The following is a 25,253-nucleotide window of genomic DNA, read 5'->3' as shown; positions in this document are numbered from 1 at the left end:
CTGATACTATTGGCTATTGCACTGTCTATGGCATCATCTGTTACTATTGGCTACTGCACTGTCTATGGCATCATCTGTTACTATTGGCTATTGCACTGTCTATGGCATCATCTGATACTATTGGCTATTGCACTGTCTATGGCATCATCTGTTACTATTGGCTATTGCACTGTCTATGGCATCATCTGTTACTATTGGCTACTGCACTGTCTATGGCATCATCTGTTACTATTGGCTATTGCACTGTCTATGGCATCATCTGATACTATTGGCTATTGCACTGTCTATGGCATCATCTGATACTATTGGCTATTGCACTGTCTATGGCATCATCTGTTATACTATTGGCTCTTGCACTGTCTATGGCATCATCTGTTATACTATTGGCTATTGCACTGTCTATGGCATCATCTGTTATACTATTGGCTATTGCACTGTCTATGGCATCATCTGTTACTATTGGCTATTGCACTGTCTATGGCATCATCTGATACTATTGGCTATTGCACTGTCTATGGCATCATCTGATACTATTGGCTATTGCACTGTCTATGGCATCATCTGTTACTATTGGCTATTGCACTGTCTATGGCATCATCTGTTACTATTGGCTACTGCACTGTCTATGGCATCATCTGTTACTATTGGCTATTGCACTGTCTATGGCATCATCTGATACTATTGGCTATTGCACTGTCTGTGGCATCATCTGATACTATTGGCTATTGCACTGTCTATGGCATCATCTGTTATACTATTGGCTCTTGCACTGTCTATGGCATCATCTGTTATACTATTGGCTAGTGCACTGTCTATGGCATCATCTGTTACTATTGGCTATTGCACTGTCTATGGCATCATCTGTTTTACTATTGGCTATTGCACTGTGTATGGCATCATCTGATACTATTGGCTATTGCACTGTCTATGGCATCATCTGTTACTATTGGCTATTGCACTGTCTATGGCATCATCTGTTACTATTGGCTATTGCACTGTCTATGGCATCATCTTTTATTTTTGGCTGCATATTTCAACCAATGGCTTTTACTGTGATTTATTTTGTCAGTTGTTGATTCTTAAAAGATATCAGAGCTATTACAATTCCAATTAATTGTGTTATTGACCAGAACATAACAGTAATATTTAATAATTAGCAACAGCAAACAATTATTTTACTACGGGTTCAAACTATTCATTCTTATTTGCATGTACCCAGTCATAGCGAGCAAACAAGAAAATGTAAATATCATTAAAGTTATAGTGTCGCTGTGTTTGAGCTGGAGGCAAGTACCGGGGTAGGCAAAATATGTAATGGTAGTGTGGGAAGGAGTGTTATAATGAAATAGTGTACATGTTGTTAGCTTTGATCACTCTCCATGTCTGAAAGGCGGTAATCAAGTAATGCATTAGCTGATGACAAGAATCCAATGTTTTTTTAAGTAAACACATTCGCCAATTTGTTTGATGTTTTTCTTTTTAATACCAGCTTTCACATCAGTTTAATGAACTGTAAAAACTATAGAAGGGAACTAAATCCTCTTATCTCATCTCACTCACATTTTTATCTTGTTACAGTTGTGTACATAAACTTTTTTAGTTGTAGTTGCATTTGATCTGGTTCAAACCACACGGAGCCCAGGAACTATGATCAACTTTACACAGTTCCTATCAGCTCATGGGGACTGTGTACAGTTGATCATAGTTCCTTGGCTTCCTGTGTTCGAACTTGCTACAGTTGTGTCTTGTGTACATAAACTTTTTTAGTTGTAGATGCATTCGATCTGGTTCAAACTTGCTATAGTACATATGATCTGGTTCAATACTTTTTTATGCTTGGTTATAATCACCATCCAAATAGGCTAATTTTACCCAGAGAGGTCTTATATCATTACCAAATGCCCTCGCTTGCCATTTATAACATCCATTTTAAAAATCACAATTACTGTCTTCTTGATATTTTTTCAAATGAGCAATTTACCTCTAGACTCATAATATCAGTTGTCATGGAAACAGGATCAGTGAAAACATCTGTAGTACAGAATAAGATATACAAGACTCATATTTGTGCTATATAAATGCATTGCAGTGTAACATATACATGTATGCTAAATGACAGAATTTAAGAGTATAGCATGTTTGCTGAGTTAAGTGGCGTTGCTTGTCTAGACATTCTAACATTCTTTGCATCGATGGTTGATATTCATAGCCATCTTCCATCCTATTCTGCTTTGATCAGTTTTATCAGTTTTTGTTTGTTTGACTGACAGTGGCATCTCTTTTCAATTCATATATTTTGAAATATATTTCAAGGTGAGAAATGCTACACACTTCGCTCCAGGAAGGTTATACTCTTAATATTTTTTTACTGACCACTAAGTGAACATACTATTTGATGATTTACTTTATTAAGTTTAATATTAATATAAAAATTAGTTCTTGATATTAATTGAGATATTAGTTCTGGAAATACTAAATAATGTTTGACTTGAACTTGAAAATTCAATTCTTTCTGCATTACATCTTTGTTACATTCTTGAATAATGGTTAATTGCAAACAGTTTTTGATTTTATACAGTATTGTACATAGTGCATAGGGGGTGCAGATATAAACTGGAATGGCCCATTGTACATAGTGCATACCTGTACCTGTAAATAATTAACCTCACTTTATTTGATAGTATCACTTCATGGTGACAAAAGTTTTGTTGGTATTTAAGAGTTCAAAGGTCACAGTATGACATCCAGCTTTGACAAGAAAACTTGATAACAAGAAAGTAAACAATTTCCATGTGTGCTCAGAGCACAATATCATCTTGTGTCAGTTCTAATCACATTTTGACTCTTGTGAGTGAAGCACACAATGGGAGTCTTTGCTGTTAGTGTATCTGTATGTATGTGTGTGTCTGTTCCACAGATACATAAAGAACCGTATGTTGGTTTTTGATTATCCTACTAACTTCATAAGTATTTTGGTTCATCACAACTTCCAGGATCTTCACATTTCATTTTTGGCCCTCCGTTCTGCGTAGCTTTCCTATATTACCACAGCGACAAGTAGGTAGGTATATTCTTAAAGCCCACTGTCATCTGAAATTTGTTCTACTCTACAACTTGGGGTGTTGGGGATGTCATGTGACCTCACAGTACAGTCTTAGCATGACTTAACTCCCAACCTTGCTATCACCTAGTTTTGCTTGCTTGCGCTTTTTTGAGTGAGTAACATTGTTATCAATAATTTCAACTTATTCATAGTTACTAATTTGAGAAATATTTACATGTTGGTTGCATACAGCACACTGTTAATAAATTACATTTTTCAGAAGTAAATTCATGAAATGTAATTAATTTGACTGAATGTGCAGTAACAAACTATTCCCAGTATATATTAAGATTGAGAGCAGTGCGGTGATGAAAGTCATATTAAATTATCACCTGTCAGAGTATAAATGTATCTCATCAGATTATCTTTGCAGCGAGTGTTAGTTCTTTCACCGTTCACAATGATGGAGTTTCCAATATAAACATTGATTAGGTTACACATAGAACTCATACAACCTGAAATCTAAAACTATCAGGAATATGTGTTGAAAGAAAACTAAATTGTACATGTAGTTATAGCGCAACATTTTAACTGTTATATATAGTGTTTGTTTCAAATGAATTTACTGAGAATTGAAAACAATAGAATTTACTGTTTCTTTAAAAGCCATATTTGCATTAATTCCAAAATGTATCTCATTTGCACATTTCAATTTGTCTTTATTTGAGGTAAATATGTTATATAGGAGGTTGTTAACGTGAAATTCAAGCATTTTCCTATTATTATATTGCAAGAACACACAAACCTCTGACATGTATGGAAGCAGTGCAAGAACACTCAAACCTCTGACATGTACGAAAGCAGTGCAAGAACATACAAACCTCTGACATGTACGAAAGCAGTGCAAAAACACACAAACCTCTGACATGTACGAAAGCAGTGCAAGAACATACAAACCTCTGACATGTACGAAAGCAGTGCAAAAACACACAAACCTCTGACATATACGAAAGCAGTACAAGAACTCAAAAACCTCTGACATGTACAAAAGCAGTGCAAGAACTCGAAAACCTCTGACATGTACAAAAGCAGTGCAAGAACACACAAACCTCTGACATGTACGAAAGCAGTGCAAGAACCCAAAAACCTCTGACATGTACGAAAGCAGTGCAAGAACCCAAAAACCTCTGACATGTACAAAAGCAGTGCAAGAACCCAAAAACCTCTGACATGTACGAAAGCAGTGCAAGAACTCAAAAACCTCTGACATGTACAAAAGCAGTGCAAGAACACACAAACCTCTGACATGTACGAAAGCAGTACAAGAACCCAAAAACCCCTGACATGTACGAAAGCAGTGCAAGAACCCAAAAACCTCTGACATGTACGAAAGCATTGCAAAAACACACAAACCTCTGACATGTACGAAAGCAGTGCAAGAACCCCAAAACCCCTGACATGTACGAAAGCATTGCAAAAACACACAAACCTCTGACATGTACGAAAGCATTGCAAAAACACACAAACCTCTGACATGTACGAAAGCAGTGCAAGAACACACAAACCTCTGACATGTACGAAAGCAGTGCAAGAACCCAAAAACCTCTGACATGTACGAAAGCAGTGCAAGAACTCAAAAACCTCTGACATGTACGAAAGCATTGCAAAAACACACAAACCTCTGACATGTACGAAAGCATTGCAAAAACCCAAAAACCTCTGACATGTACGAAAGCAGTGCAAGAACACACAAACCTCTGACATGTACGAAAGCAGTGCAAGAACTCACAAACCTCTGACATATTATTGCCATACTGCATTCATGTATACTTTTGAGTGATAACTTTGTAAGATATAATTATATTTTATCTTGTACATAAAAGCTATCATTCATACATATATTTCCTGTTTACAAACAATGCATATTCTTCCCAGTCAAAAGTTGTTTGTACATAAATTTCCCTAAGACCAGTACAAATTAAAGAAAGCTTAGACTCGTGTGTGCTTGAGAGTATGGAGACACATTAAAATTAATTTAAAATTTTCAAACAAGAAGTTTGGCAAGTAATATGTGTCTGCTATTTGAGATGCACATCGTGAAAACAATGTAATCCACATTCTGGAAGTTTAGAATACTTACAGATAATACATTTGATTTTACATCTGTTGTTTTCAGTCTATTTTATTACCTCTACGACAAATTCAATTTACCGGTAAATCTGATTTTTTGAGATATCAAAAATGAGGTAACAATAATAGATATGCATGTTTTTCAACATTGAACTAATCATGTCAATAAACCGAATGAATAATTATGCAAATTAAGCAATTATTATGCATAGATTTAGGTCTGTGTATTGTTCCAGGTTTCTCGTAACAAAAAAATCAACTTATATTGAAGACAAAATGTGTACATCAAAATCTAGAATGTAGATGTTGATTGTTAGTTCCCGTTCGGACGAAGTCCGAAAACGGGGACTTATAATTCGGTCTCCCTCCGTGCGTCTGTGTGTCCGTGCATCCGTGCGTCCGTCCGGAGTCATATCTCAGAATCCCTGGGACCGATTTCGTTCATTCTTTGCATGTGCCTAGTACTTTACGTGGGACATATGCACATGCAGTGGTTTAGCGATTCGATTCAAAATGGCCGACTGGCAGCCATCTTGTTTTTTGAAAATGTTTTATTTTGGACATGCTTTGTTCGTTTTCATTCAAACTTTGTACATAGATTATACATGTCAGGACACATGTCCATGACGATTTATTGGATCAAAGATGGTCGACTGGCAGGCATCTTGTTTTTGTTTTTTATCCGGTATCTTGGACGTGCTCTGTCAGTTTTCATTTGGCACATACATGTACTTTATACATGTTAGGATGCATGTCCATGACAATTTGTTTCAAAATCTGGTCAAGAATGGCCGATTGACAGCCATCTGACTTTTTGCCTTACTACTATATTTCCACAATTTATGTATCATTTTCATTCGTATTTGGCAAATACATTATACATATCAGTGTGTTTCATAATCATATCAAAGAAGGCCGAATAACGGCTGTTTTTATTTTTGGCCATATTACTACTGTGAACACGTGTTTTGATGTAAATAAACAAACAATCAAGTTTCAAGGACACGCTCGCGACAACCCCTCTGCTTTAATATGACGAGCACAAAGAGAACTTAATTTAACGGGGACTGTGTCATTTTCAATGACTTGTTCTTTTTAAGAAAATAACAGATGGTAATGCAGTATTACATTATCTAATTCTATTATTATTCACCTTCTTTGCTTGTAATGTTATAAAAACAAGGGGAATTCAATTCGTGTCTGCCCATAATTGAATAGCAATCTTTCTGTCGGGAATTAAAGACAAAGTGGTTGGGGGATGGTTTATACACCACAGTGCTTCAAATTCAGTGGATAAATGGTCTGTAGTATGTGTAATTTTAACAAATTATCCACAGAATTAATGAGTTTAGATCCTATAACATCATCTAACATGCTGGCTATCAGATTGTAATTTTTAAGCTAGTATTATTGTCATCAATAATTAGGACTCATTCTTTGTAGTTATTAACCTATGTTACTAATATAGGATGCATTTAAACAGATTACTTTATTAATTTAAATAGATTACAGTTTTGAAAGCATACTAAGCTAGATTTGAACCTGCCAGCCTAAAGCTCACTAAGTTGCACTTGGACTGTATTACGTTCCAGTCCATCAAGGCTTGTTATAATTGTTTAGTGGACAACGTCGTTTTTCCTGATAACATATTTATGCAACATTTTGCAGAGGCATGTTTTTTTTTAATGTTGGATGTAATTTCTCTGACGCTGTAGTCTTTTTTTCTGATCAAATGTTTATGAAAAAAAAAATTAGTTATTCACTCTTTCCATCATTTCTGGCATTTCTACTGCAACCGATGCCAAGTGATGTTAAAAAACCATGTACTGTGCCATGTCAGCCTGCACCATAGATATGACCAGAACACACAACAAAATATACAAATACTGTTGTTTTTTATTGTGAATGAACCATCCCTGTACACCTCATGTAAAATACATCATTTACATATGAATTCTGATTCATTAAACTGTGACACCTTAACTAAACACTGTTTCATTATTAAAATATATTTATTTTTTAATTATAGTTCAAAAATTGTTTAATTTTTAGCTCCGCTGTCGACTTTGTCTAGCCGAGCTTATCGTATGAGTGATTGTTCGTCGCCTTCGTCTGTGTCAATGTTTTACTTTTTTGACTTCTTCTTGAAAACTACAAGCCTGAATGCTTTGATACGTGGTGTATATGTACCTTAAGTAGACCTCTCTCAGATTTGTTCATTTCATGATGATATCTCCAATTCTCTAATTTTTGTGAATATTTTTGTCATTTCTGGTAAAAAGTGATATTTTCAACTTCTTGTTGAAAACCGCAAGTCCAATTGCTTTGATATTACATATATAGGTACTACATGCGGACCTCTCTAAGATTTGTTTATTTTGTAATGATATCTTTAATTTTCTAATTTTGGTGAATATTTTTGTCATTTTTGGTAAAAAGTGATATTTTCAACTTCTTGTTAAAAACCGCAATTCCAATTGCTTTGATATTCCATATATAGGTACTACCGGTACATTTGGACCTCTCTAAGATTTATTCATTTTGTAATGATATCTTTAATTCTCTAATTTTGGTGAATATTTTTGTCATTTTTGGTAAAAAGTGATATTTTTGACTTCTTGTTGAAAACTGCAAGTCTGATTGCTTTTATATTACATACATGTATATAGGTACTACATGTGGACCTCTTTCAGATTTGTTAATTTCGTGGTGATATCTTCAATTATCTAATTTTGATGATTATTTTTGGTGAAAAGTGATATTTTTGAATTCTTGTTGAAAACAGCAAGTCCTGTTGCTTTGATACTATACATATTGTTCATTTTCTAATGATGTCTTCACTTCTTTAATTGCAATGTGCATTGCTAACAGGGGAGCTATCTCAGCCGACAGGCTGCTGTTTATAATATTCTGCAGTTCAGGCTAAAAAAATGATTTGCTTCTAATCCTGGAGTGAGACACCTTTTTTTTTTTGCTGTTTTTCATATGCTGATATGTTTGATGAATCTTGTTATCTGATTGACAGCTGTGGGTTTGACTTATTTGACAATTTTTTGTCTGAATGTCAATATTCCACATCAACAACGTGTGTAAGTCCTGATCCACTGTGACTGTTTATTTTTAGGTATGTATAGTTCAGAAGAAAGACACAAAGAAGATGTTTGCAATGAAATACATGAACAAAACTGCATGCATTAAGAAAGATGCCATCAAAAATGTCCTCAAAGAACAGGAAATCTTGCAAACGCTGGAGCACCCATTTTTAGTGAATCTGTGGTTTACCTTTCAAGATGAAGAAGACATGTTTATGGTGGTTGATTTGTTACTCGGTGGCGACTTACGATATCACATCCAACAAGAAGTGAAGTTTGATTCAAACCTAGTACGACTGTATATATGTGAACTCGCACTGGCTTTGGATTATCTCAAATGTTTTTCCATATTACACAGGTTAGTCAATTTTCAACTTTTTCTGTATTGATCATAATTGTTGTTAGGTATTTGGGAGGGGGCAACATTTCTGTTATATATATATACTGTAGTTTATAGAATCAGCAAAAGTTTCAAATTATAATAAGTACAGTACTCATTTCGCCCAGCCTCCCGCCCGCTTCCGGATTTCAATCGCTTTTTTTTCGCTCGCTTTGTTCAATTCGACCGCGCAATTTCCGCTTTTTTTTCGACCGCGCAAATCCGGAAGTATCCGCTCGCGCAATCGCTCGCTCGCTCGCTCGCCTGACAGAGCAACCGCCCGCATTTACAGTTCATTACCTACTGTTTCATGTACAAGTGTGCCATTTTTGTTTTTATGATGTTAAAATAAGAATAAATACAATCAAAATTTTATAGAACGACCGTTGAAAAAATACGGTGGATCACACGGCCATATAAAATTGGTAATAATACATACGCGTAGCAATAATGTCCACCATAAACAAGATCGAACCAAACATGTGAAATCAAATACGACACTGACACAGACACAACTAATATGAAATAAAACCATTCAATTTTTGGTGGAGAGCTAAAAATGTCTACTGTAGAGTATGGTATTCATTGAGTAACCGTGTGTAGGGTGACGGTTGTCATGCACGCATGGTTTGGGTTTAACACGGGTCAAGTTGTAGATATGTAAATCTATGGCACCTATAACAATTGAAGAATATCTGCAGGAATAGTAAGACTGTGAAAAAAAAACGACCAATCGATTGTTATAGAATGACAGCAGTGTAAAATTTGTCAAACAAATACAATACTTGCAAATGTAATGTCGGCCAGCGCCCATCTTACTTGTCCGAAGTTGTCGAAGCCGACATCAATGGAGATCGCGTTTTTTAACTAGGCGGCTGGCAAGCGGACTAACACGTTACATAAACTTGTTGAATTACAATTATGGTTTTTATTTTCGCGCCCAATGTCTCGTTATAAAATAAAGGATTCAAAGTTTGCAGGGTATTCCGTTTTTTGCGAACTCTGGGCGAAATACTTTCATGAGCTATACGTAGTTCACTTACAGCCAAAACAAAGTCAGCTTGGACATTAAGTTGTGAGACGCGACAAAACAAACGCTGCCAGTGATAGATTACATGAATAAAAAAAAACAAAATAAACGCAATCAAAGGCGCCGACCACACGCTTTGGAAATAAATAGAACGCGTTGCTAAGAGGAATCGCACCTGCATCTCGACGACGTCTCCGGTCATGAGCAGGGTTTGCCGCGTCTTAGAAAAATTGAAAGTTAAAAAGGAATCAGTGTCGGGGAACCATTCACAATGCTTGCATGAAAAATCCCCCGCGAAAACCTTTTTTTTCTGTTACAAACACTATGGTACCTGAATCCCGATTAATTCATAAATATGAATCGTTAAGGGTCAATTTCCTGCAATCCTTCAAGATTAAATTTGCCTCCGAAAATCTTTCTAACGATGACCTGGAAGATTGCCATGATTGAGTGCCACCATTTCTGTTCTAAGATTTATTCAGTATAATAATACAAATGTTCACCCCAACGGAGGTGCACATACAGTTTTAGCGACCCGAAGAGCTCATTGTCAACCGAGGCGAAGCACTACGATAAGCTCTGTTCCTTGTTTGCACATTATGATGTTCACACAATCGCAGACATTATTTGTAAGGGTGCTCTTTGAAATGGCACATTTTCTCGATGTTTTAGCGAGTACTCCGCGGGTATATGGCTTGTTCTCACATCAGCATAATTTTTCTCGAATTCACTCATCGCTTTCCCACATGCACTTCTCGTTCTTTGCTGCTAGCTTTTTTGCACTCTAATATGTTGTTGTTTTTGTCTTTCTAAACATCGAGTTTATTTTTGACATTCAACGAGATCGCTTGAATTTTGAATTTGATGACGGTTCGAATTTATCCACTTTTACAGTGATCAACATTGCGTTCGAGTAGAGTTACTAGTAATTATAAGCCTGATTTACATTTTTCTTGCGGTGTTTTTCGTCAATGTATTAAATATAAGTGCTTTGGGAAATAACATAATTATATTGCGCGAGTAAAAGAGTTTGGTGAGACTGTCACAACATAAAATGTATCACTAGCTGCGTTTGTTTTGTTTTCTGCAACAAATTAACTGTTCCGAGATCTCGTTCATTTTTCGTCCGGCTGCTGCCAATCCAATAATTCGCCGTCGCATGTAATCAGACAAGCGATTAATCGTCACAGTCATTATACTAGTAGTTTAAGTCCAATTGATTTGTAGAAATTCAGCTATGTGATAATTATATGTGCAGTTTTGTTTTGCGCACCCAGACACGATCAAAAGTTAACCAATAGATTTTCTGAACTACAGCATTCGTATTACGTGTGCAAATTGAGTAAGAGTCATAGTGTGAGTTGCGTTCGCAAATAACAAAGTGTCAAATTATTTTGAGCGCCGTTCGGAATAAATTTAGTCAAAATCACACAGAAACACACACACACAACACACAAATACTGGTACTCAATAATATCGCGATTGACCAGTCATATAGCTGCTTGAACTACACACACAAGGATGTAAATATGTAAATCCAGGTCACAGTTCGACTTGCGTAGCAAACGTTACAATGTGTCAAGTGATTTGAAGGCGTCTTTTTTCCAAAACAGAGAAGCAATAGGCGTTGTATTTTGAATCGTCATTAAAACCTAAATTTATTACGAATAAAAACTTAAGTTTATACATACAATGTACGATCATTGTTACTCCAGCGGTCGGTTGGCAAGCGGACGGTGTTTCTGAAGCCAGTCATAGCAGGAGCGAGTGAGCGAACAAAAGCGAACGCGAGCGAGCGGAAACAAAGCGGTCGGTTTCCGGTCGGAAAGCAGCGAGCGGTCGGAAATTAAGCGATAAGCGGTCGGAAAAAAAGCGATAAAAGCGGGAGGTTGGGCGGAATGAGTACTGTACCATAGACTGATAAAAGCTTATTATAAACTCATTTAAACAACAAGTAGGTCTGTGTATGGTCAGATTGAATAAATTCATTTGACTGGATCTGGAATCCCAAATAGTAATTTAAAAATATATTTTTGACACTTATTAATATTCACATAATTATGCTTATAACATTCGTTTAAAATTCATGCCTCGTAACCCCCCAAAATAGGGTGCAAGTTTGGTATACTTAAATCATCTTTAAAATCATGCCGAAAACATTTCTGTTTTTCATGCTTCTCTATTTGAGGTACATTTCTAATATATTATATGTGAAACATGTCTTTTATGCTCACTACCCTTATACAGTGCAATGTGTCACATATGAAATACACATAAAAACTGTGCTGTAAAAAAAAAAAAAAAAAACTTTTTATTAGTTGCGGCTGTGCACAGCCCCTTAGTACAATCTAAATGGTCCAAAATGTTATTCTATACTAAGAAAACGTGTGATTAAATCAAAACGTAAATTGCATTTAATTGCCAAAAGAAACAGATTGCCAAATATATATTCATCTTTTTAGTACATGTATCAACCAATTCTTCTTTAATGATCTGAAATTTAGGGGATAGAAAATAAGTAATAATAAATGGGAAAAAAACAAAACCGAGAACATTCATCTAAAATTTATTAAAGTATTGCTAGGTATTAACAAATACACAGCAAATGATGCATCTTGGGGTGAAATAGGAGTAACCCCTTTGAAAGTCAATATTAAAATAAACATGATCAAATTTTGGTCATGATTAATAAATATGCCACTAAATAATTATGCAAAAGTAGCATTAAATTACTAGGCAGTGTCAATGGGATTCCTTTGTGAAAAACATTTTTAAAAACATACGCAACCCTATAAACTCTCCACTGTCACAGCAAGATATTAAACAACTTGCAGTATATTTCCTACTAAAAAGAAAATATGACAAATACGAAAAAACATACATGTACACTAAACTAAAATTAATTACAATTTTGAAGACTACTTAAATGTGTTGAATACAAATCAAAGAATTTCTGTAACTAGATTCAGAACAAGTAATTGCAATTTAGCCATTGAAAAAGGAAGACACATCCAACCAAAACACCATTAGAAAATAGGATTTGTAGACTTTGTTCATTGCATGACGTAGAAGATGAAATACACATCCTTTTGGTATGAACAAAATACCAAACACACCGAAAAGAAACCCTCTCCAATATTATATTCAAAAAGAAAACATCACTAATCTACAGAAATTCATTTAGCAAACGAAATGTTGTGACAAAAATACAATTAGGATGTTAGGTGATTTTATTCACAATTCTTTCATTTTAAGAAATGAGCATTCTCTTGATTTGTAATACTGACTTTCTCTCTACTAATACAATCATTTTATATACATATTGCTATTAACCGATAGAAAATGTTATTTCTAAGGATGCAATAAAGATATTATTATGTTCATTTGGAAAATTTACTATGCCATTTCTGTCGTGCAATTCACACTTTCTGAATTTGCTTAGGTATTGTTTTACAACATTAGAACTACATGTACCTTCCTGGTTACTGTGATAACCTCTGTTTCCTCGCATGCATGGACATGATTGGGCCTAGCAGATATGCAAACATATGAGACAAGCTTAAATCTTAGCCTGTACTTGGTGTAACCTGAACACAACTATTGTTTCTCTACATGTGTAAAATCCATGCCCATTGGCGTGTTGCCATAGAAACAGATTCTGTATAGCTTTTACTTGCAACAGTTTTAGAGAATTCCTACATGTATGTTGTGAATAAATAGGTAGTAATATATTCTCTATGTTGTGATGTAGCAGCGAGAAGATCTTAAATAAATAGGTAGTAATATATTCTCTATGTTGTAATGTAGCAGCGAGAAGATCTTAAATAAATAGGTAGTAATATATTCTCTATGTTGTAATGTAGCAGCTAGAAGATCTTAAATAAATAGGTAGTAATATATTCTCTATGTTGTAATGTAGCAGCTAGAAGATCTTAAATAAATAGGTAGTAATATATTCTCTATGTTGTGATGTAGCAGCGAGAAGATCTTAAATAAATAGGTAGTAATATATTCTCTATGTTGTGATGTAGCAGCTAGAAGATCTTAAATAAATAGGTAGTAATATATTCTCTATGTTGTAATGTAGCAGCTAGAAGATCTTAAATAAATAGGTAGTAATATATTCTCTATGTTGTAATGTAGCAGCTAGAAGATCTTAAATAAATAGGTAGTAATATATTCTCTATGTTGTGATGTAGCAGCGAGAAGATCTTAAATAAATAGGTAGTAATATATTCTCTCTGTTGTAATGTAGCAGCTAGAAGATCTTAAATAAATAGGTAGTAATATATTCTCTATGTTGTGATGTAGCAGCTAGAAGATCTTAAATAAATAGGTAGTAATATATTCTCTATGTTGTGATGTAGCAGCGAGAAGATCTTAAATAAATAGGTAGTAATATATTCTCTATGTTGTGATGTAGCAGCTAGAAGATCTTAAATAAATAGGTAGTAATATATTGTCTATGTTGTGATGTAGCAGCTAGAAGATCTTAAATAAATAGGTAGTAATATATTCTCTATGTTGTAATGTAGCAGCGAGAAGATCTTAAATAAATAGGTAGTAATATATTCTCTATGTTGTGATGTAGCAGCTAGAAGATCTTAAATAAATAGGTAGTAATATATTCTCTATGTTGTGATGTAGCAGCTAGAAGATCTTAAATAAATAGGTAGTAATATATTCTCTATGTTGTGATGTAGCAGCTAGAAGATCTTAATAAATAAATAGGGAGTAATATATTCTCTATGTTGTAATGTAGCAGCTAGAAGATCTTAAATAAATAAATAGTAATATATTTTCTATGTTGTAATGTAGCAGCGAGAAGATCTTAAATAAATAGGTAGTAATATATTCTCTATGTTGTGATGTAGCAGCGAGAAGATCTTAAATAAATAGGTAGTAATATATTCTCTATGTTGTAATGTAGCAGCTAGAAGATCTTAAATAAATAGGGAGTAATATATTCTCTATGTTGTAATGTAGCAGCTAGAAGATCTTAAATAAATAGGTAGTAATATATTCTCTTTGTTGTGATGTAGCAGCTAGAAGATCTTAAATAAATAGGTAGTAATATATTCTCTATGTTGTGATGTAGCAGCTAGAAGATCTTAAATAAATAGGTAGTAGTATATTCTCTATGTTGTGATGTAGCAGCTAGAAGATCTTAAATAAATAGGTAGTAATATATTTTCTATGTTGTAATGTAGCAGCTAGAAGATCTTAAATAAATAGGTAGTAATATATTCTCTATGTTGTGATGTAGCAGCTAGAAGATCTTAAATAAATAGGTAGTAATATATTCTCTATGTTGTGATGTAGCAGCTAGAAGATCTTAAATAAATAGGTAGTAATATATTCTCTATGTTGTAATGTAGCAGCGAGAAGATCTCAAATAAATAGGTAGTAATATATTCTCTATGTTGTAATGTAGCAGCTAGAAGATCTCAAATAAATAGGTAGTAATATATTCTCTATGTTATAATGTAGCAGCGAGAAGATCTTAAATAAATAGGTAGTAATATATTCTCTTTGTTGTGATGTAGCAGCTAGAAGATCTTAAATAAATAGGTAGTAATATATTCTCTATGTTGTAATGTAGCAGCGAGAAGATCTTAAATAAATAGGTAGTAATATATTCTCTATGTTGTAATATAGCAGCTAGAAGATCTTAAATAAATAGGTAGTAATATATTCTCTATGTTGTAATGTAGCAGCTAGAAGATCTTAAATAAATAGGTAGTAATATATTCTCTTTGTTGTGATGTAGCAGCTAGAAGATCTTAAATAAATAGGTAGTAATATATTCTCTATGTTGTAATATAGCAGCTAGAAGATCTTAAATAAATAGGTAGTAATATATTCTCTATGTTATAATGTAGCAGCGAGAAGATCTTAAATAAATAGGTAGTAATATATTCTCTTTGTTGTGATGTAGCAGCGAGAAGATCTTAAATAAATAGGTAGTAATATATTCTCTTTGTTGTGATGTAGCAGCTAGAAGATCTTAAATAAATAGGTAGTAATATATTCTCTATGTTGTAATATAGCAGCTAGAAGATCTTAAATAAATAGGTAGTAATATATTTTCTATGTTGTAATGTAGCAGCGAGAAGATCTTAAATAAATAGGTAGTAGTATATTCTCTCTGTTGTAATGTAGCAGCTAGAAGATCTTAAATAAATAGGTAGTAATATATTCTCTATGTTGTGATGTAGCAGCTAGAAGATCTTAAATAAATAGGTAGTAATATATTCTCTATGTTGTAATGTAGCAGCTAGAAGATCTTAAATAAATAGGTAGTAATATATTCTCTTTGTTGTAATGTAGCAGCTAGAAGATCTTAAATAAATAGGTAGTAATATATTCTCTATGTTGTAATGTAGCAGCTAGAAGATCTTAAATAAATAGGTAGTAATATATTCTCTATGTTGTGATGTAGCAGCGGGAATATCTTAAATAAATAGGTAGTAGTATATTCTCTATGTTGTAATGTAGCAGCTAGAAGATCTTAAATAAATAGGTAGTAATATATTCTCTATGTTGTAATGTAGCAGCGAGAAGATCTTAAATAAATAGGTAATAATATATTCTCTTTGTTGTAATGTAGCAGCTAGAAGATCTTAAATAAATAGGTAGTAATATATTCTCTATGTTGTAATGTAGCAGCTAGAAGATCTTAAATAAATAGGGAGTAATATATTCTCTATGTTGTAATGTAGCAGCTAGAAGATCTTAAATAAATAGGTAGTAATATATTCTCTATGTTGTAATGTAGCAGCTAGAAGATCTTAAATAAATAGGTAGTAGTATATTCTCTATGTTGTAATGTAGCAGCGAGAAGATCTTAAATAAATAGGTAATAATATATTCTCTTTGTTGTAATGTAGCAGCTAGAAGATCTTAAATAAATAGGTAGTAATATATTCTCTATGTTGTAATGTAGCAGCTAGAAGATCTTAAATAAATAGGTAGTAATATATTCTCTATGTTGTAATGTAGCAGCTAGAAGATCTTAAATAAATAGGTAGTAATATATTCTCTATGTTGTAATGTAGCAGCTAGAAGATCTTAAATAAATAGGTAGTAGTATATTCTCTATGTTGTAATGTAGCAGCTAGAAGATCTTAAATAAATAGGTAGTAATATATTCTCTATGTTGTAATGTAGCAGCTAGAAGATCTTAAATAAATAGGTAGTAATATATTCTCTATGTTGTAATGTAGCAGCTGGAAGATCTTAAATAAATAGGTAGTAATATATTCTCTATGTTGTAATGTAGCAGCTAGAAGATCTTAAATAAATAGGTAGTAATATATTCTCTTTGTTGTGATGTAGCAGCTAGAAGATCTTAAATAAATAGGTAGTAATATATTTTCTATGTTGTAATGTAGCAGCGAGAAGATCTTAAATAAATAGGTAGTAATATATTCTCTATGTTGTGATGTAGCAGCTAGAAGATCTCAAATAAATAGGTAGTAATATATTCTCTTTGTTGTGATGTAGCAGCTAGAAGATCTTAAATAAATAGGTAGTAATATATTCTCTATGTTGTAATGTAGCAGCTAGAAGATCTTAAATAAATAGGTAGTAATATATTCTCTATGTTGTAATGTAGCAGCTAGAAGATCTTAAGTAAATAGGTAGTAGTATATTCTCTATGTTGTAATGTAGCAGCTAGAAGATCTTAAATAAATAGGTAGTAATATATTCTCTATGTTGTAATGTAGCAGCGGGAATATCTTAAATAAATAGGTAGTAATATATTCTCTTTGTTGTGATGTAGCAGCTAGAAGATCTTAAATAAATAGGTAGTAATATATTCTCTTTGTTGTGATGTAGCAGCTAGAAGATCTTAAATAAATAGGTAGTAATATATTCTCTATGTTGTAATGTAGCAGCGAGAAGATCTTAAATAAATAGGTAGTAATATATTCTCTATGTTGTAATGTAGCAGCTAGAAGATCTTAAATAAATAGGTAGTAATATATTCTCTATGTTGTGATGTAGCAGCTAGAAGATCTTAAATAAATAGGTAGTAATATATTCTCTATGTTGTAATGTAGCAGCTAGAAGATCTTAAATAAATAGGTAGTAATATATTCTCTATGTTGTGATGTAGCAGCTAGAAGATCTTAAATAAATAGGTAGTAATATATTCTCTATGTTGTAATGTAGCAGCGAGAAGATCTTAAATAAATAGGTAGTAATATATTCTCTTTGTTGTGATGTAGCAGCTAGAAGATCTTAAATAAATAGGTAGTAATATATTCTCTATGTTGTAATGTAGCAGCGAGAAGATCTTAAATAAATAGGTAGTAATATATTCTCTATGTTGTGATGTAGCAGCTAGAAGATCTCAAATAAATAGGTAGTAATATATTGTCTATGTTGTGAGAATTTGTACTGGTGTTGGCCCTTGATTTGTACTGGTGTTGTCACTTCATTTGTACTGCTGTTGTCACTTCATTTGTACTGTTGTTGTCACTTCATTTGTACTGGTGTTGTCACTTCATTGGTACTGCTGTTGTCACTTCATTTGTACTGCTGTTGTCACTTGATTTTTACTGGTGTTGGCCCTTCATTTGTACTGGTGTTGTCACTTCATTTGTACTGGTGTTGTCACTTCATTTGTACTGGTGTTGGCACTTCATTTGTACTGGTGTTGTCACTTGATTTGTACTGGTGTTGTCACTTGATTTGTACTGGTGTTGGCCCTTGATTTGTACTGGTGTTGGCCCTTGATTTGTACTGGTGTTGGCCCTTGATTTGTACTGGTGTTGTCACTTGATTTGTACTGCTGTTGTCACTTGATTTGTACTGGTGTTGGCCCTTGATTTGTACTGGTGTTGGCCCTTCATTTGTACTGGTGTTGGCCCTTGATTTGTACTGGTGTTGTCACTTCATTTGTACTGGTGTTGTCACTTCATTTGTACTGCTGTTGTCACTTCATTTGTACTGTTGTTGTCACTTCATTTGTACTGGTGTTGTCACTTCATTGGTACTGCTGTTGTCACTTCATTTGTACTGCTGTTGTCACTTGATTTTTACTGGTGTTGGCCCTTCATTTGTACTGGTGTTGTCACTTCATTTGTACTGGTGTTGTCACTTCATTTGTACTGGTGTTGGCACTTCATTTGTACTGGTGTTGTCACTTGATTTGTACTGGGGTTGTCACTTCATTTGTACTGGTGTTGGCCCTTGATTTGTACTGGTGTTGGCCCTTGATTTGTACTGGTGTTGGCCCTTGATTTGTACTGGTGTTGTCACTTGATTTGTACTGCTGTTGTCACTTGATTTGTACTGGTGTTGGCCCTTGATTTGTACTGGTGTTGGCCCTTCATTTGTACTGGTGTTGGCCCTTGATTTGTACTGGTGTTGTCACTTCATTTGTACTGGTGTTGTCACTTCATTTGTACTGGTGTTGGCACTTCATTTGTACTGGTGTTGTCACTTCATTTGTACTGGTGTTGTCACTTGATTTGTACTGGTGTTGGCCCTTGATTTGTACTGGTGTTGGCCCTTCATTTGTACTGGTGTTGGCCCTTGATTTGTACTGGTGTTGTCACTTCATTACCTTGCCCGTACCATCAAAGATGGAAGGGAAAGGTATTTTAAGGGAAAAATTTTGTCCGGCGTTGTCGTCGCCGTCGTCGTCGTTGTCGTCGTCGTTAATAATTGTTATTGTGTGCATGATAACTTTACTAATTCTATTCCAAACTTCATCAAACTTGGTCACCTTGTTCATCAGTATAAAGTCTTCCCTGAGTTTGAACAACAGATGTCCTGTATGAAAATATCATGCAAAAATTGAGAAAAACTGATAAAATATTTTGACTGTTTCTACTTGACTGATCACTGGTGATACACATCAAAGGTCACTGATCTCAGTGGAAATATGCATTGTTGTATGTGTTCAATGAAGCAAATGATTTATCTTGTAATAATATCCTTGGTAATGTATCCCTTACTGGGTTTCAAAACCAACTCATGGAGAGATTGCAGAGTCTGATACACATTTGCAAACCTACCAATAAATCTTTACAGAAAACAAGATGTCAGAAAATCAATATAAGCACTCCTATGAACTGGGTGCCAAACTTTGATCAAGATCTGAAGCTAATAGAAAATCTGTTTAGTTCAAAGTTTTCAAATCAAAAACAATACATAAAAAATACATAAAAAGCAAAATATTTCATCCACATTTTAAAAAGAAAATTGTTCTAAAATATATGTATTCTGTATTTGACAAACAGTTCATTCGACAAATGAAAACTCACAGGAATATGTTTCAGCTATTAGAACAGAATGATAGAGTTTTTATAATACTAGTTTAAAAACGCACTTCAAAGATTGCAGTGTTTGAAGATGTAGATTCTCAGGAGGCAACAGTACTGTTGACTTCTCCCTCCACTGGACACCAACTAACTATTTAAGTTGATTTGCATACAAAGCAGAGCTTGCAACATGATAGCTATTCATAAAGGGTGTTTTTTTTACTTTTCATATAATACAGTAGTCACACAATGAGGCAGTTCATATTTGTCTCAGTGAATCATTAATTTTTGACAGACACCTGTACAAAATACTTGGACTAAAGCCAGCTAAAATTTTCTGTTATCTTGCATGTTTTATGAATCTATTCACATCTAAATGCAGCACTTTTTTTCAATGAGACATTTGTTTTTATACTAAAATATCTGAATTACTTTGAAGAAAGCTGGAAATTATGTCCCTTAAAATAATTAAACAAATAAGGCACCAATGTTTTTGTAAGATATTTACATCTTTTAAGGACATTCGGTAGACTGATTCCCCACTGTTGGTTCAACCCCAAAACTTGTTTGTATTCATAATTAATTATGACAATGCATATTTATATTGAAACAAACTATGATAAAGGGAATTATATTATATAACAAAGGGCAAGGTCACCAGAGTTTAACTATGTTTTGTACTGGTGTTGTTACTTGATTTGTACTGGTGTTGTTACTTGATTTGTACTGGTGTTGTCACTTGATTTGTACTGGTGTTGTCACTTGATTTGTACTGGTGTAGGCCCTTGATTTGTACTGGTGTTGTCACTTGATTTGTACTGGTGTTGTCACTTCATTTGTACTGGTGTTGTCACTTGATTTGTACTGGTGTTGTCACTTGATTTGTACTGGTGTTGTCACTTGATTTGTACTGCTGTTGTCACTTCATTTGTACTGGTGTTGGCACTTGATTTGTACTGGTGTTGTCACTTGATTTGTACTGGTGTTGTCACTTCATTTGTACTGGTGTTAGCACTTGATTTGTACTGGTGTTGTCACTTGATTTGTACTGGTGTTGTCACTTGATTTGTACTGGTGTTGGCCCTTGATTTGTACTGGTGTTGTCACTTGATTTGTACTGGTGTTGTCACTTGATTTGTACTGGTGTTGGCCCTTGATTTGTACTGGTGTTGGCCCTTGATTTGTACTGGTGTTGGCCTTGATATGTACTGGTGTTGGCCCTTGATTTGTACTGGTGTTGGCCCTTGATTTGTACTGGTGTTGGCCCTTGATTTGTACTGGTGTTGTCACTTCATTTGTACTGGTGTTGGCCCTTGATTTGTACTGGTGTTGGCCTTGATATGTACTGGTGTTGGACCTTGATTTGTACTGGTGTTGTCACTTCATTTGTACTGGTGTTGGCCCTTCATTTGTACTGGTGTTGGCCCTTGATTTGTACTGGTGTTGGCCCTTGATTTGTACTGGTGTTGGCCCTTGATTTGTATTGGTGTTGGCCCTTGATTTGTATTGGTGTTGGCCCTTGATTTGTACTGGTGTTGGCCCTTCATTTGTACTGGTGTTGGCCCTTGATTTGTACTGGTGTTGGCCCTTGATTTGTAATGGTGTTGGCCCTTGATTTTTTCTGGTGTTGGCCCTTCATTTGTACTGGTGTTGGCCCTTGATATGTACTGATGTTGGCCCTTGATTTGTACTGGTGTTGGCCCTTGATTTGTACTGGTGTTGGCCCTTGATTTGTACTGGTGTTGGCCCTTGATATGTACTGGTGTTAGCCCTTGATTTGTACTGGTGTTGGCCCTTCATTTGTACTGGTGTTGGCCCTTGATTTGTACTGGTGTTGGCCTTGATATGTACTGGTGTTGGCCCTTCATTTGTACTGGTGTTGTCACTTCATTTGTACTGGTGTTGGCCCTTCATTTGTACTGGTGTTGGCCCTTGATTTGTACTGGTGTTGGCCCTTGATTTGTATTGGTGTTGGCCCTTGATTTGTATTGGTGTTGGCCCTTCATTTGTACTGGTGTTGGCCCTTCATTTGTACTGGTGTTGGCCCTTGATTTGTACTGGTGTTGGCCCTTGATTTGTACTGGTGTTGGCCCTTGATTTGTACTGGTGTTGGCCCTTGATATGTACTGGTGTTAGCCCTTGATTTGTACTGGTGTTGGCCCTTCATTTGTACTGGTGTTGGCCCTTGATTTGTACTGGTGTTGGCCTTGATATGTACTGGTGTTGGCCCTTGATTTGTACTGGTGTTGTCACTTCATTTGTACTGGTGTTGGCCCTTCATTTGTACTGGTGTTGGCCCTTGATTTGTACTGGTGTTGGCCCTTCATTTGTATTGGTGTTGGCCCTTGATTTGTATTGGTGTTGGCCCTTCATTTGTACTGGTGTAGGCCCTTGATTTGTACTGGTGTTGTCACTTAATTTGTATTGGTGGTGGCCCTTGATTTGTACTGGTGTTGGCACTGAAATTATACTAGTTTTTGGCACTTGATTTGTGCTGGTTTTGGCACTTGATTATACTGGTTTTGGCACTTGATCTATTCTGGTTTTGGCACTTGCATGTGTGGAAACTATCAGTATACTTGGTTTGTACTGAGATGATATCTTTCAAATTTGTAAAATAGATGGTTTTGGCACTTGATTTGTACTGGTTTTGGCACTTGATTTGTGCTGGTTTTGGCACTTGATTTGTATTGGTTTTGGCACTGAAATTATACTAGTTTTTGGCACTTGATTTGTGCTGGTTTTGGAACTTGATTATACTGGTTTGGGCACTTGATCTATTCTGGTTTTGGCACTTGCATGTGTGAAAACAATCAGTATACTTGGTTTGTACTGAGATAATATCTTTCAAATTTGTAAAATAGATACTCCAGAAGATAGATAAGCTTTAAGTGATTGAAATATTATTAATATTTGGTATGATAGATTAATATGCAAGATTCTCATCAAGTGTATCAATGCATATCATTGTCATAGCAACCATCAGAGATATGTGACCATAAATATTTATTAGAAAAAAAATGTTTTAACAATAAAGTTTCTTCCTGCTTATGAAGGGAAATCTCTTATGCTTTTTTTTTTCTTTGTACTATTTTCGTGAAGCAAGAGCTGACTTGTCATGAGTTACTTTGATATAAACTTGAGTAAGTCTGAGTAAATATTAAAGATTTCAGGTTGATTTTCATAAGGCAAAGTTAGCAGTGCTGTACTTCAGACTCAGGATCATCAGATCAGATTCTAGGATGTTCAGGAATCAGAATTTCTGCAATGGTTGGAAGCCTTTCACATTATTCCAATCACAAAGCCCACTAATAGCACACCCGCATATCACAGTGCTTTTGTAGGAGGACTATAATTACATATAGCTGGATTATAACTGATGGGTAGGTCAACAAAGGTCATTTTGTTCTTTGACTGATTAAAATTCAGATCAGATCATCTCACTTCATGAATCTGATGAATGGCAAGAAATAGTACAGTCAGTTAATGGTTCATATATTTGCTTTCATTACTACTGTTGCTATGCATGTAAACACTGTTGCTATGCATGTAACATTGTTTCTATACATGTAAACATTGTTGCTATACATGTAAACACTTGCTATACATCTAAACACTGTTGCTATACATGTAAACACTGTTGATATGCATGTAAACACTGTTGATATACATGTAAACAATGGCTATACATATAAACACTGTTGCTATACATGTAAGCACTGTGATATGCATGTAAACACCGTTGCTACACATGTAAACACTGTTGCTACACATGTAAACACTGTTGATATGCATGTAAACACTGTTGATATACATGTAAACACTTGCTATTCATGTAAACACTATTGCTATACATGTAAGCACTGTTGATATGCATGTAAACACTGTTGCTACACATGTAAACACTGTTGCTACACATGTAAACACTGTTGCTATATATGTAAACACTGTTGCTATACATGTAAACACTGTTTCTATACATGTAAACAATGTTGCTATACATGTAAACACTGTTGATATGCATGTAAACACTTGCTATTCATGTAAACACTATTGCTATATATGTAAGCACTGTTGATATGCATGTAAACACTGTTGCTACACATGTAAACACTGTTGCTATACATGTAAACACTGTTTCTATACATGTAAACACTGTTGATATACATGTAAACACTTGCTATTCATGTAAACGATATTGCTATACATGTAAGCACTGTTGATATGCATGTAAACACTGTTGCTACACGTGTTAACACTGTTGCTATACATGTAAACAATGTTGCTATACATGTAAACACTGTTGATATGCATGTAAACACTTGCTATTCATGTAAACACTATTGCTATATATGTAAGCACTGTTGATATGCATGTAAACACTGTTGCTACACATGTAAACACTGTTGCTATACATGTAAACACTGTTTCTATACATGTAAACACTGTTGATATACATGTAAACACTTGCTATTCATGTAAACGATATTGCTATACATGTAAGCACTGTTGATATGCATGTAAACACTGTTGCTACACGTGTTAACACTGTTGCTATACATGTAAACACTGTTGCTATACATGTAAACACTGTTTCTATACATGTAAACACTGTTGCTATACATGTAAACACTGTTGATATGCATGTAAAGACTGTTGATATACATGTAGACACTTGCTATACATGTACACACTGTTGCTATACATGTAAACACTGTTGCTATGCATGTAAACACTGTTGATATACATGTAAACACTGTTGATATACATGCAAACATTGTTGCTACACATGTAAACACTGTTGATATGCATGCAAACACTGTTGATATACATGTAAACACTATTGCTACACATGTGAACACTGTTGATATGCATGTAAACTGTTGATATACATGTAAACACTTGCTACACATGGAAACACTGTTAATATGCATGTAAACACTGTTGATATGCATGCAAACACTGTTGCTACACATGTAAACATTGTTGATATACATGTAAACAATGTTGCTACACATGTAAACACTGTTGCTATACATGTAAACACTTGCTATACATGTAAACACTGTTGCTATACATGTAAACATTGTTGTTATACATGTAAACACTGTTGATATACATGTAAACTATGTTTCTATACATGTAAACACTTGCTATACATGTAAACATTGTTATACGTGTAAACATTGTTGCTATGAATGTAAATATTGTTGCTATACATGTAAACACTGTTGATATGCATGTAAACACTGTTGCTATACATGTAAACACTTTTGCTATACATGTAAACACTGTTGCTATG

The 25,253-nt window shown here is 34.5% G+C and overlaps 1 protein-coding gene across 1 annotated transcript in view; it reads left to right on the top strand.

Moving 5' to 3' along the window:
- The window catches only part of LOC102801750 (serine/threonine-protein kinase 32B-like), a 142,091-nt gene that overhangs the window by 54,594 nt on the left and 62,244 nt on the right, over nt 1-25,253 (top strand). Inside the window, exon 3 of the mRNA XM_085504568.1 lies at nt 8,298-8,623. Within this exon, the coding sequence (XP_085360694.1) occupies nt 8,298-8,623 (326 nt within the window). The remainder of the gene's footprint in view (nt 1-8,297; nt 8,624-25,253) is intronic.

This window comes from Saccoglossus kowalevskii, chromosome 10, assembly GCF_978046115.1.
Source record: "Saccoglossus kowalevskii chromosome 10, keSacKowa6.1, whole genome shotgun sequence".
NCBI lineage: Eukaryota > Metazoa > Hemichordata > Enteropneusta > Harrimaniidae > Saccoglossus > Saccoglossus kowalevskii.
Note: the sequence above shows the minus strand (reverse complement) of the source record. Positions and strands in the feature narration are given on the sequence as shown.